General features: G+C 47.9%; 1 protein-coding gene and 1 non-coding gene across 2 annotated transcripts in view; both read left to right on the top strand.

The window, feature by feature from the left end:
* The first annotated feature begins 6343 nt into the window (after window positions 1-6343).
* TRNAA-CGC (transfer RNA alanine (anticodon CGC)) lies at window positions 6344-6415 on the top strand. Its single transcript has one exon. It is a non-coding gene; the product is annotated as a tRNA-Ala (tRNA).
* Window positions 6416-11921: 5506 nt separating this feature from the next.
* Window positions 11922-14307, top strand: part of LOC138267088 (hydroperoxide isomerase ALOXE3-like) — a 126346-nt gene continuing 123960 nt past the window's right edge. The window contains exon 1 of the mRNA XM_069215934.1: window positions 11922-11996. Coding sequence (XP_069072035.1) covers window positions 11922-11996 — 75 coding nt within the window. The remainder of the gene's footprint in view (window positions 11997-14307) is intronic.

The following is a 14307-nucleotide window of genomic DNA, read 5'->3' as shown; positions in this document are numbered from 1 at the left end:
GCGAACCCGACGCTTGTTTCTACACTGCACCCGGCCGCCCCCGCGCCGCTGAGGGTGAAATTTCTGTGTGGACTTGTGTCCCCCCCGGTGCCCTACAAAACCCCCCGGGTCTGCCCTCCGAAGACGCGGGTACTTACCTGCAAGCAGACCGGAACCGGGGCACCCCCTTCTCTCCATTCTAGCCTATGTGTTTTGGGCACCACTTTGAACTCTGCACCTGACCGGCCCTGAGCTGCTGGTGTGGTGACTTTGGGGTTGCTCTGAACCCCCAACGGTGGGCTACCTTGGACCAAGAACTAAGCCCTGTAAGTGTCTTACTTACCTGGTTAACCTAACAAATACTTACCTTCCCTAGGAACTGTGAAAATTGCACTGTGTCCACTTTTAAAACAGCTATTTGTGAATAACTTGAAAAGTATACATGCAATTTTGATGATTTGAAGTTCCTAAAGTACTTACTTGCAATACCTTTCGAATGAGATATTACATGTAGAATTTGAACCTGTGGTTCTTAAAATAAACTAAGAAAAGATATTTTTCTATAACAAAACCTATTGGCTGGATTTGTCTCTGAGTGTGTGTACCTCATTTATTGCCTATGTGTATGTACAACAAATGCTTAACACTACTCCTTGGATAAGCCTACTGCTCGACCACACTACCACAAAATAGAGCATTAGTATTATCTATTTTTACCACTATTTTACCTCTAAGGGGAACCCTTGGACTCTGTGCATGCTATTCCTTACTTTGAAATAGCACATACAGAGCCAACTTCCTACAACGTGTGAGAGAAGCAGCAAGTGATAAAGGATCTCAAAAGCGTGTAAAGAAAAAGGCACACAAAGTGGAAGCCTGAGAGAGACATGCAGAAAGGCAAGGGAAAAGGGAAAAGGGAGAGAGAGAGAGAGAGAGAGAGAGAGAGAGAAAGAGAGAGAGAGAGAGAAAAGTGCGCATGTGAGACAGTGTGAAATGAGTACAAGGTGAGAAAGCGGAAGCTGCTAAGGGAGCACGACTAAAATAATATAGATGAACAGCTGTCAAAAATAGGGCTCTTTGCCATCTGATGGGTTCCAAGTGGCAGTGGCAATTTGGCAATTTGATTAACTGACAAACAGACACATTTTTTCTTATTGCAAATATTTGTTGCAAGTTTATTGACTACATAGGTTGGGTTAACGTTTGGATTATCCCAGTGTTAGAGGCAAGTTTTAGTACAAAATACTGACACCCATCGTGAGAAAGCAGGGGCTCTTCATTGCTAACTCATAATTGCTTTCCAATTCGTCAAAGTTCATCCAATACAAGCGGCCACCACCTTTCCAACAATTTTATTTACAGCTAATTAAATGTAAAGGGTTCCAAAGATTCCAACATTTAATTTAATCCACTGCTTTAGACAATTGTAGTGAACTAGGTCAGTCTCCACAGTTGCTCAGGATCCCAACTGTCCCTTGAAACTTTAAAGACCACTGTCACTTTCATCTCAGGCCCCACTGTAATGACTCCATGTGACCTGAGGAACCAATTTTCACCTCCCAGATCTACTCTATGGATGCCCTTATAAAATACTGATTTAGGCTCGCCCTGTAACTCCACTGAGGCTCATGGATAGCACCATGCGATACCCGCAGTCATCCACCATGCTCAATTTTTTTCTTAGCTCTAAAAGTAGTTGTAGCCTGTTCCTCCCAAGGCCTCCTAGATTTAAAAAACAAATGTCCATACATACATCAGTCAAGTGCATTAAACCCGATGCAAAGTTCCCACTCAGTTACCTGCTCAAAAGGCTATATCTTATAAAAGACCAAAATCAGATATCTTTGTGAACGTTTGCATGGTGCAGTATGGTCTTCCTCCTACACAACTCAATCGCCACTGGAGATCGTTCCCTCTCGCTATTCCTTGTGAAGGATGTTCTCTGCCGAAATGATTTTGTCTTGTCCAAGAAGGGCTGTAAACTTGGTATTTCCAACATAGAAAGCAGTAGTGAACCTCTGCCCCAGGACGTCAGTTTGTTCCCACCCAGATGGATATGAGGTGGTCCGCTTTCAGCGTTCCCTGATATAGCTGCCGGCGCACGTTTGGTTCCAACATATTCCACTTCATCCCTGGGATATCCAATCAGAACAATTCAATGGTAAGGAACCTGTGGTTCCATTTTTTCTTTGCCCGTTAAGCTGCCTTGGCCATGAACAAGTGGCCCGTGACCCGTAATCTTGATGCTTGTGAATGATGACAAGAAGTTAACATCACCATTCCACACTTTATTTAGGCTAATGAATTTGCTGTGCAATGCTCAAGTATGCCCTGGGCCTTGAATCAATCAGTACATTCTTACCTTCACCTTATGAGAACATGGAACAACAGGCCTTTGGAGATTCAATGTTTGTCATCGGCAACTCAATACAATATAGTAGGGACAACACCCACACCTTGCGAGAGGACACAATGGCAACCCTCGTGAGTCAAGCTCAAACATGCAATTTCTAAAAAGGATCACGGCATGCAGTATGTGAAAATCACTGTAACGACAATGCAAACAATAAATTGGGCAGGTACATGATAGTCATTGGGAAATAGCGTGCAAATCTCCAGTCGCCAGGGCATTGCCAACTTCCTGCTAGAGGGTGCAATGACAATCCTCAATCAAGAATCAAGTTTGGGCACGCTGTTCATAGCAGAATCAGTTTGTAGATTCCTTTACAGTTCCTTGCACTCAATAATTATTTTTCGGTGGGAGTGGGCTTCAGTGAGTACCCAGAAACACCCCAGAATTCCATCAGTAACAAAGCTACTACAGTATGTACAGTAATCAAAGCATTACCAGATACCTGCCGGACAATACATTCCTTAGATATTTAGGTTCTAACATATACTTTGTAACAATCTGATTGTCACTTTCTTATTTTAATAGTGTTCCCCTTTGGGAAGCTCTATTAAAAATAGTTGTTGCTTCTCTCATGCCAAAATAGAGGTTAGATTACCTTTTACTCTGCACCCTCGGCTACTTCGGTATTGCACTTTGCAAAACCCATCTGAACTCGAACTCAGATACTGAATTTCCATCCTGTTGAACAAGCAAATACACCAGGTACTGGGGGCGGCAGGCCATATGGGACTGGGAGAGATGCGGCAGGCAGAATCTGTGTATCCCCTAATTCCCTTAATGGCATGGTCATCCTTTTTCCCATATAGTAAGTTTTTGAATGTGTCACTCTCACTTCTGCCCCATCATGCCCAGCATGAGGTCATTCAGTTTCAGTGCCCTGAATGTGTTATCATCATTTGTTCTTGCCAACAAGTTAGAAGTCCTAAAGTCTCGAAACAGCACAGGAGAGTAGGTTTGAGCATGGTATTTCTTCGAGCTGGGATTCACAGATATATTCTGATGCCCCAATCAACAGCTTTAGGGTCTCAAAGCCAATAGGTGTCCTTTCAACAGGCGCTTCCTCCTCTGCAGCAAGTGCCTTAACCCTATAAGATATTTTTAAATGTAGCCTCTTTGAGGCAATTTAGTAAGGTAAAATAAATGTAATGCCACATTTGACCTTGTTGCCAATTTCCTTGCAGCAGATTTTTCTAAAAGTAAATGTATAAATTGACTGTCTGACTCTCCTTTTTAACCTGTGCCCCTTGTAAAGCCACCCCTTTACACTGCCACACCTTTACCCTCAATTTATGGGTTCCTAGAGTACATTTTTAGGGGTGAGCCTGGGATGGCTTGAGCTAGCCCATGCATCTCGCTTGTGAGACACTATTGTTAGCAAAAGGGGCATGGAGCCTGCGTGTTGCTTATCATTTGTTGGCTTGCGTGTCACTTTTCTTTACAGCTTCATAGTTGGTCACTGCAGGCCAAGCATCATTATGATTCCATTCTGTGGAACAGGGACCAAGCATTGATTGATTCAACTTAATCAGTGCCCGCCCGCTGCTCCTGATGTGATTGAGGTACTATTTTGTTCTTTTTAACTTCTAGCGCCCTGCAAACAGGTGTGTGACTGCCAAAAAGGTGTCCAACAGGACAAAAAAATTGCAGTTTTATTTACTATAGTTAATTTTCTGTTACTTTGCCAAGTCTTCTTTTCTCACTTTGCACTCATGATTTGTTTTGATTTTGCTCATAGGCATTGTTCTCAAAAGATGATGATTATCTAGATCTAAATACTGCAAAGCCATATTGTTTAATTCTTATGTGTAATTTCTGAAATCTTGCTTTAACACATAATTGTGCACTAAACCACAATCCACCCCACTCCTACAAATCCCACCCTAATCCAATTCATCCCACTCCAATCCAATCCACCCCACCTCACCCCACACCAAACCACCTCAATCTGATCCATCCCATTCCAATTCAAACCACCCCACTCAATCCAATCCATCCCACTCCAATCCTCCCAATCCACCCTCACAAAATCCTTCCAGACCACTCTCCAATTCAATCCAATCAGTCCACCTCACTCCAGTCCACCCCACTCCACTCAGTCGAATCCAATCCACCCCACTCCAATTCCAATCCACCCCACTTTTATCCAATCCACCTCACTCCACCAAATCCTCCCAACTCCTGTCCAATCGTATCCACCACAATCCATTCAATCCAATTCAGTCCAATTCAATCCACTCCAATCCAATCCACCCAAATCTAATCCACCCACTCCACCTCACTCTAGTTCACCTCACTCCAAACTACCCCACTCCAATCCAATCCACCTCATCCCACTCCAATCCAATCCACCTCACCCTACTCCAATCCAATCCACCCACCCAAATCTATTACACCACACTCTAATCCACCACGCTCTAGTTCAATCCACCCCACTTCAATCCATATCATCCCCCCAATCCACCGAACTCAATCAACCCTGCTGCAGTCCACTCCAAACCATCCACTCCAATCCAATTTATGCCAATCCACATGACTCCACCCCTCTCCAATCCACACTAATCTACCCAACTCTACTCAAATCTACCCATTCTGCTGCAATCCACCCTACTCTATTCCAGTCCAATCCACCCGACTACCTCAATCCACTCCAACCCACTCCACCCTATTCCACTCCACCCCACTCTACACCACTCGACTCTGACACTCCACTCTACAACACTCTCTGACTCTGAAACACTGAATTCTATTCCACTCTACTCCCCTCTGCTTCACTATATGAAACGCTACTCACCCTACTCCACTCTCTGATACTCTACTCCAACAATTCCTCTCTATGACACTACTCCCTGACTCCACTCTATGAAACTCTACTCCCCCCTCCACTCTATGAAACACTACTCTCCCTACTCCACTCTCTGATACTCTACTCCAACAATTCCTATCTATGACACTACTCCCCAACTCCACTCTATGAAACTCTACTCCCCCCTCCACTCTATGAAACTCTACTCCCCCTACTTCACTCTACGTCACACTACTCCAACAAATCCACTCTACAACACTCTACTCCTGCTCCACTCCAACAGTTTGAGCCATGCGGAACAGCAGCCACATGTGCATGGCTAAAACACATTGCCAAAGCCAATAGATTTCACATAGGCAAGGCCTATTGCCTTTGTAAATGATTGTGTTCAATTCCAGCGCTGTGACTGCCCATGTCAAGTTAAGGGGGTGCGAAAGGGAACGCAGTGTGGGAGGAGCTGCATTCCAAACAACATTATACCTGGACAAGTATAAGCGGGGGGCGTGTTTTTTGCTTTTTCAAGGGCAAATCCAACCAAGTCCAAGCAAGCACTGCTCTGTTGAGTGGAAATCATTCCGATTGCTGATAACGTTTCCCAGATCCATTCATAAGAAGCTCATCCTAGTCAGATGTTTTGCTTTGCATTGTAGACCTTGTCTGGCTAATCAGGATTCCAATTCACAGACCGCAAAATAACAACCTGGGCTGGGTGACCCACTCATGCGTGGACCTGGGGGACTAAAGAGCTCCGAAAAAACTACAATTTAAAAAACTCTTTAAAGAAAGGTAATTCTGAGATCTGCTTCTGTCTGTTCGTGCAACTTTATTTTCCGCAGAGAGGCGAAGGCGGTGCGATAAACAAATCTCACGGGATACCAATTGTCATATTCTTAAACAGGCGGGAGAGGGCGCCCTCTCTTCTGCTATTTCTCCATGGTAGGGGCACGCTCTCTTTCTTTTCTAATGATTGCTTTTCTTTACCTATTCATCTCACTCCAGCTTCATAGTCTCAAGTGAAAGAAGAGGGCAATCCAGGTCCGGCACTCGCCCGTCTGATCCAGTGTCTCATTTTCTAACCAATATCAATCTATCACACACCACGCTGTCACCTACTCAATAAAGCTAATGCAACCACGTCAGCACAGATGGGGGATGTAGCTCAGTGGTAGAGCGCATGCTTCGCATGTATGAGGCCCCGGGTTCAATCCCCGGCATCTCCAGTGTCTTTTATTTTTTCTGACCTTCTAAAATTCACTATTATTGCTTTTACGCCATCGTGCTTCTTAATAATTATTTAGTATGCACCAAGTAGAACTACAGTCATTAAGCAGAAGTAAAACGTTTGTTCACTCGCACGGATTGCGGAAACTATAGCCCGTTTACCGTTGAAGCATTTCATGCCACGTAGAAAATGTTGACATAACAGCTGAACCAGTTAAAAAAACGCACACCCTACAGCCATGAATGGCACCAGGAAGTGAAAAACAAGCACTGGCAATGCCAACTGGTCTGGGCAATGCGAGAGCTATTTGTCAATGGTAATGCGTTTTAGCTCTCTGCCTGCGTCGTGCACCAGCTGGATACCGCACATAACATGAAGTGAGCTCAAATCCTCACTCTCACATCAGCAAGCACTGGCAAAGCCAACGGGTCTCGCCTATATAAGATCTATTGGCTTTGTCAATGATTTTAGCCACTTAGCATACCAACGCTCAATAATGAGGACACTCAAGAGATGTGGACCAGCGACAAGGAAAGCAGGAGTAAATCACTGGATTTTCCACAAACCACCCAAAAGGAAGGAAAAGAAGAAAAGAAGACACCCAGACAAGACTGCAAGAAACCAGTGGTGGATTCCTGGAGAGGAAGACCTGTGGAAAGCGAAGACCAAGTTCAAGAGTCACAGTGGAGTCCAGGAGGAGTAGGAGCTACTACCCACCCAGCTCTACTTGCAGGACTTGGTCGATGGTGATGAAGAGAAGGTCAGCACTGCAGCCCTGGAGAAGGAGAAACGTTTCTGAGGGATGCAGAAGATGTCCCACACTGGAAAGAATATTGCAGATGGGTGTCGGTGCAGGAATTCCACCAACAAGCCTGGGCAAAGGCAAATATTGCAATTGGCAGAATGTAGTGCTGCCGGTGACCAGCACGGCCCAGGAGGACTCAACCCAGGAGGGGGAATAAGAGGGGGCCCTCAGCGACACAGAGAGTCCACAGGAGTGGAGGCAGCACCCACAGGAGTCCCACAGGACGAGGACATAGAAGTTGCAGAAGGAGCCCACGCAGCACATAGAAGAAGGGTCACATGCCGAAGGAGAACCACTCAGAGTTCTCTGCGTCATAGGAAGGCGTGCTGAGGGGTGGAGCTGTTCGTAGCCTGAATTTCCCTTGGAGAGATGCAAAGAAGCATTGGCAGCTGCAAGAGATGCAGTGCATGGGGGGTACTGTCCTGCGTGGGAAGGCAAGGGCTTAAGTTGGACAGCTGGCAGAGAAAACTAAGAGGACTACTGCGGACTACCACCTGTGATGCAGGGTCCATGTAGCTCAGGATGAGAGGAGATCCACACTGCCAGTCGTCATTGCAGTAGGTGCCTGTGGATGCAGGGGGGGGGGGGGGGGTGACTCCTTCACTCCAAAGAAGATTTCCTTCTTCCTTCTCATGCAGACTGAAGACCTGCCACCCTCAGAGGATGCACAGCTGGGGAAATGTTGCAGAAACCGGAAGGAGCCATGGAAACAATGTTGCAAAAAGTCTGCATCCACGAAGAATACTCTGTCGGTTCCTGGAGGGTCCAGTCGCGGTTCCAGTGGCAAGAAGTCGAAGTGGCGGTGCAGAGGAGTCCTGCTGGAATCTTGCAAGCTGAATCTGAGGACCCACACAAGAGAGAGACCCTAAATAGTCCTGAAAGAGGGATTGGTCACCTAGCCAGATGACCACCTATCAGGAGGGGGCTCTGATGTCACCTGCCTGGCCTGGCCACTCAGATGCTCCAATAGGTCCCTGCCAACCTTGGAGTCATGATGCAGAACCCAGGGACCTTCTGGAGGAGCTCTGGGCACAACCCCATGGGTGGTGATGGATAGGGAAGTGGTCACTCCCCGTTCCATTGTCCAGTTTCATACCAGAGCAGGGACTGGGGGTCCCTGAACTGGTGTGGACAGGTTTATGCATGGAGAGCACCAAATGTGCCCTTCAAAGCTTACCAGTGGTTTGGGGAGGCTACCCTTCTCAAACCAGTCACACCTATTTCAAAAGGGAGAGGGTGTTACCTCCCTCCCCCAAAAGAAAGCCTTTGTTCTACCTTCCTGGGCTTGATCAGACCAAGCAGCAGGAGGGCAGGAACCTGTCTGAGGGGTGGCAGCAGCTTGGGCTGCCCAGGACACCCTAGAAGACGGCTAGTGGCAAAGCTAGGGGTCTTCTAAGGAGCCCCCAGAGTGCATGGAATCATACTTCCAATACTGGCAACAGTATTGGGGTATGATTCTAACATGGTTGATACCAAAAGACCTAGGTTCGGAGTTACCATTATGTAGCTGGACATAGGTAGTGAGCTATGTCCTGTACATTCGTAAAATGGTGTCTCTGCACTCACAAAGTCCATAAAAACGGCAGAGGCATGGCCTAGATGGTGACTGCGCTGGATTGCTGAGTGGGAAGCTCCATGCAAGCTCTAAAATTATTCTTATACATCTGGCACCCTCTGGTCCCTATGACTGCGAGAGGGGGAGAGCTTGGCCTGCTGACCTCTCCCTGGAGACTCGAAGTAACAGTTCTACCTCAGAGAGACAGCCGGTAGATAGCTGTGCACACAGAAGACAGGCAAGCAGGAGGCCCGCGTCCAGAGACTGCGTGGCTCGGCCTGGTATGAGAAGGAGCTGCGCCTGCGAGAGGCTGGGCCCCAGCAACACCCATCGACGGTCCCCCTGATATCAGGGGACACATCTACCTGCTGCGGTCGCGAGGCCTCTGGGGTGAGCTACGGCTGACGTGGAAGAAGCCAGCACCACGCCAGGGCCTCAGCGAGGGCAGATGGTGATTCCCCTGGCGCCAGCAGGCTAAGTGTGTCCGGGCCTGGACAGACAGAGGCTCCTGCGCGGTGCGGCAGTGCGGTCCGGCTAGGCTTGGAGGTGTGCTGTGGCAGTGCGGGGCCTATGAAGAGGGAGACGGGCGCCATTTAGGCTCCAGCCACAGTCATTGAGGATCCTTCCAGGAGCCCATCTACCAGCGACTCTGACGCAGGCCTGGGAGAACCGTGCTGGGACAGCGCAGCCTGACCTGGCGATGAGTGGCAGCCATGTGGGGCCTGCAAAGAAGAGGACGGCATGGTGTCGGGAACCCTGCAACTGCCCCTGACGGTTCCCCTCCCTCCAGAGCCAGGGGATGCACTTACCTGATACCCTCATGTAGGCCCGGTCGGAGGCTAGCGATGGTGCTGCACGGCAGAGACTAGGGAGCCTGAGCTACTAGGGGTTTGCACCGAGGACGGAGGAACATCAGAGATTACCCGGGTGGCTGCCCTGAGGGTGCATTGGAAAACCTCTGCAGCCACGTTGGATGCAGCATCGCTGTCGACCCTTAAGGGCCTGGGGTCCTGCAGTGCTGTTTCCCTCACAGGAGGAGATAACTGATGGGCTGGAAACCCTACTATTTCCTTGGCTATCAGAATGCTGTCAAACATGATGGGGAAGACCTGGTCCATCAAGACACTATCGATGGAGGTGCCTGAGACCCGAACACCCTCCAAAACCCAAAAAAAGCTTCAAATGGCCTACAGCACCTTGAAGCCACACTGGCAACACATTCCATGCAATTTGATAAGGTATTGCAGGTCATATCGGACATGAAGTCCTCCTTGGAAACCTGGATCAACACAATTTCGTTGGAGGTAAACCTGTTGCGAGCAGATCATCGTAAACTAGCTGATCGGGTTGGTGACACGGAATCTACCCTTGATGTTGTGGGCCCATCAGTCCAGGAAATGAAGGATCAGCTGAAGTGAGTGGAAGCTGAGGTGGCCACGCTTCAACGCAGAGCAGAGGATGCGGAAGGACGCTCTCGCCGGAATAATATCCACTTCCTTGGCTTTACAGAACACGCAGAAAGTCCCAGTGTAGAATTATTCATAGAGAGTTGGCTTACTGACACAGTGCTGGAGGATAAGGTCCCAAAGTTTTTCGCCATTGAATGGGCACACTGTATTCCGGGGGGCCCCACAGCCTGGTTCTGCACCACAACCATTAATAACCCGTCTGCTTAACTACCGGGACCGAGACCTGCTCCTACAGAGGTTCCGGACCAAAGGGCCATGGAATTATGAAGACAGCATGATCACAACCTATCCTGATTTTACCATGACAGTGCAACATAAACAAAACTCCTACACCAAGGTCTAGTCACAGCTACTCGAAGTAAATTTGAAATATGCCCTGCTGTTCCCAGCAAAGCTATGCATGACCGATGGAGAACAGAACCACATTTTTCACTCTCCAGAAGACGTCTGGACGTGGCTGCATGCTAAGAACCTAGCAGAATCACGGGGTGACACCACAGAGAGTACGCTCTGGCTTATGCCTAAGAGTCGATCTCAGAAAAAGAAAGCACTCAAGTCAAAGCCAAGTAAGAATCAAATGGAAGCAGCTCAACCACAAGCAGTCAAAGAAGCATCACTTTGCACTGCCAGTCCCTACTCTTCACTACTAACTGAGCAGACCCTGGACTCTGACTTGAACACCAGTGAATCATCCTCTTCCGCTGTACTTTCCCACCTGGGCCCACGGATCACACCTCACTCTGCAGATGACCTATAAAGACAATGTTATTTTTGGCAGCACTTGAACAGGCACCAGGGAAGTACTTGGTCTGGTGGTCCTTATGTGGGGGTCAGTCATTGCAAACAAACTTGGGGGCCCACCATACTAGAATCTGAGAGGACACACACTGACACCATAAAATACTCTTAATTGGACACTGCTTCCCTTGTTGAACTTTCCCGCACCAACATGATTAGAATGCAAGTATCTGCTGTTCACTTATTATCTAGTTTAAAGGGTAACATGGGGTTGTTCCACACTCAGGCCTGGGGAATGGGAGTTCTTAACTTATTTGTGTTTTTGGTTTGCTCTAAGCTGTCTGGAGACATTGATGGGGGTAGTGGCAGTGGGGGGAGGGTGGTTATGATATGGGTGGGGTAAGAGACCGCCTAGACATGGACACATTTACCTACTACTTATGGCTACTATCTATAATGTGCTTACATGGAGTGTTAGGGGCGATTTATGCACATCTTAGGTGAGGACACATACATATGGCCTGTTTACAAGAAACCCACTTCACTAAGAGTGAATTAGGTGAGCAGGAGATGGGGTGGGCAAGTATATGGCACAGGATACTCTGCTTATGCACGAGGGGTCCTTGTCTGGGCTGCTCCTGAGGTCCCCTTTGTTAAGGAAAGAGTTTTGATGGATGGCAAGGGCCGCTATGTGGCAGTTGAGAGTAACCTTGATGGGCCCCCATTTTACTTAATTTCAGTATGTGCATCAAACAATGTGCAAGCTACTTTACTGGACTCTCTAACACCTACCATACTCTTAATGCCACAAGCACCAGGGATTTGGGGAGGGGACTTTAATGGTATACAGGATACCGACTGGGATAGATCTTTCCCTCCCCTACCTGGTACAGCGGGCATTCATGCCACAAAACACTTTCGGCAGTGGTCTAGGACCATGGACCTCCATGACGTTTGGCGGATGGGTCATCCGGGGGAGCATGAGTACTTCTACTGTGCACCAGGACACCAGGTACACACACGCTTAGATTACCTTTTCTGTAATTTGTAGTGTTGGCCATTGATATGTACATCTCTTTCAGATCATAACTCCCTCAAGGTCACCTTTCAGTGGGGAGGGTCGAGACCTGTTATACTTTCCTGGCTGTTGCGCACTGAGGCCTTACAGGACACTGTGTTTCGCACCACAATAGCCGCACAGATAACCACATATTTCGCTGAAAATATAGGAAATGGAAATGGAGTGCAGAATGGGAAGCTATGAAGGTCAATATGAGAGAAATCTGCATCTCTAACTCATGGGGGGTGTGCAGCGTGCTGACCAGCAGCGTGCTGGGGCTGGAGACACAGCTCCATGCCAAAGAGTGGGAAGCAGTCACAGCACCCCAGACAAGATCAAGATTGGCGCCATTGCGCCACAGATACTGGGAGGAATACCAACAGTTAAGTGACCTGGATTATAACGACTCTATGGCCCGCCAACATGATGACAGGGACAAACCTGGTAAGGTGTTTATGTGGCTGCTGTGGACAGAGGTTCCCAAAACACTGATAGGGGCTATCCAGGATCATAAAGGTGATGTCAAAACCACTCAGATAGACATTAAGGGGCATATTTATACTCTGTTTGAGCCGAATGTGCGTAAAAAATTTTGACGCACATTCGGCGCAAACCCTGCCCCATAGTTATACTTTGACGTCCGACGCAGCGGGCGTCAAAGTTCCACCATGTGCGCCATTTTTTGGAAGGGGGAACCAGCCTTGCATTAATTTTATGCAAGGTAGGCGTTCCCTTCTAAAATGACTTAAAGGCCTGTGCCCCATATTTATACTGTGACGTCATTTTGATGCACAGGAGGGGGCAGGCCTTAAAAAACGGCGCCCAGCCTGATGGGCGCCGTTTTTTAACGCCTGGGTCAGGGCAGGCGTTAAGGGACCTGTGGGCTCAGAAGGACCCCAGAGGTGCCCTCCCATGCCCCCAGGGACACCCCCTGCCACCCTTGCCCACCCCAGGAGGACAACCAAGGACGGAGGGACCCATCCCAGGGAAGTTGAGGTAAGTTCAGGGAAGTATTTTTTTCGTATTTTTTTTGTGGCATAGGGGAGCCTGATTTGTGCCCCCCTACATGCCACTATGCCCAGTGACATTGCCCAGGGGACAGAAGTCCCCTGGGCATGGCCATTGGGCAAGGGGGCATGACTCCTGTCTTTGCTAAGACAGGAGTCATTTCAATGGAGGTTGGGCGTCAAAAAAAATGGCGCAAATCGGGTTGAGGCCAAAATTTTGCCTCAGCCTGACTTGCCCCATTTTTTGACGCCCAAGCTCCATTTTCCCTACGCCGGCGCTGCCTGGTGTGAGTCATTTTTTTTGACGCACACCAGTGCGCAGCGCCGGCTAACGTCATTCAATAAATAAGGCGCCCGCATGGCGCTTTGGAATGGCGTCAGCCGGCGTTAAATTTTTTTACGCACAACTGTGTTGGTGCAGTTGTGCGTCAAAAAGTATAAATATGGGCCTAATTGTGTGTTTACTAAATACTATGAGGAGCAATATTCATCTCCTGGAGATGCACCTTTATAGCTCATACAGGAATATCTGTGAGAGGGATCACTTCCTACTTTGAATTTATTACAAAGCTAGGAACTGAAACAACCCCTGCAATTAGGGGAAATTAAGATATCATGCACCATCTGTTGGGTAGCTAAGACACCGGACAATGATGGGTCCCCGGTTAAATTTGATGCAATATATAGCGACACCCTTGCCCCACACCTCTTAGAAGTTTATAGGGAGGCCCACAAGCGTGGTACTCTTCCCACCTCCCTCAGTGAAGCCCTAATTATTGTACTACCTAAACCAGGAGGAGACCCCATGGAAGTGAGTTCTTCCAGGCCACTTTCCATGTTAAATATAGACTATAAAATATTGAGCAAAATCCTTGCTAATAGGCTACTCCCCCTGTTGCAAACCTTACAGAACGGTTTCATACTGGGTAGAGCCACACATTGTAACATCAGACGCCTGTGCCATATAGTAGATGCCTCAGAAGTGGACCCTGACGTCCTAATTGAGGTGTCCATAAATTTTGAAAAGGTATTTGATACGATTAATTGGAGCTACCTGCTTCAAGTATTACAAGCATTTGGCATGGGCCCCACTTTTCTGTGATGGATTAAAATATTATGCACTAATCCCAAAGCCCGGGTTCGGACAGGCCAATGTATAGCATGCTCCTTTAGTATAGAACAAGGCACTCTGCAGGGTTGCTCTTTGTCACCAGTGCTGTTTGCCTTAGCCATGGAACCTCTCGCTGCCATACGAT

The sequence above is a fragment of the Pleurodeles waltl genome, chromosome 12 (assembly GCF_031143425.1).
Source record: "Pleurodeles waltl isolate 20211129_DDA chromosome 12, aPleWal1.hap1.20221129, whole genome shotgun sequence".
Classification (NCBI taxonomy): Eukaryota; Metazoa; Chordata; class Amphibia; order Caudata; family Salamandridae; genus Pleurodeles; species Pleurodeles waltl.
This window is presented reverse-complemented; position numbering and strand designations above follow the sequence as displayed.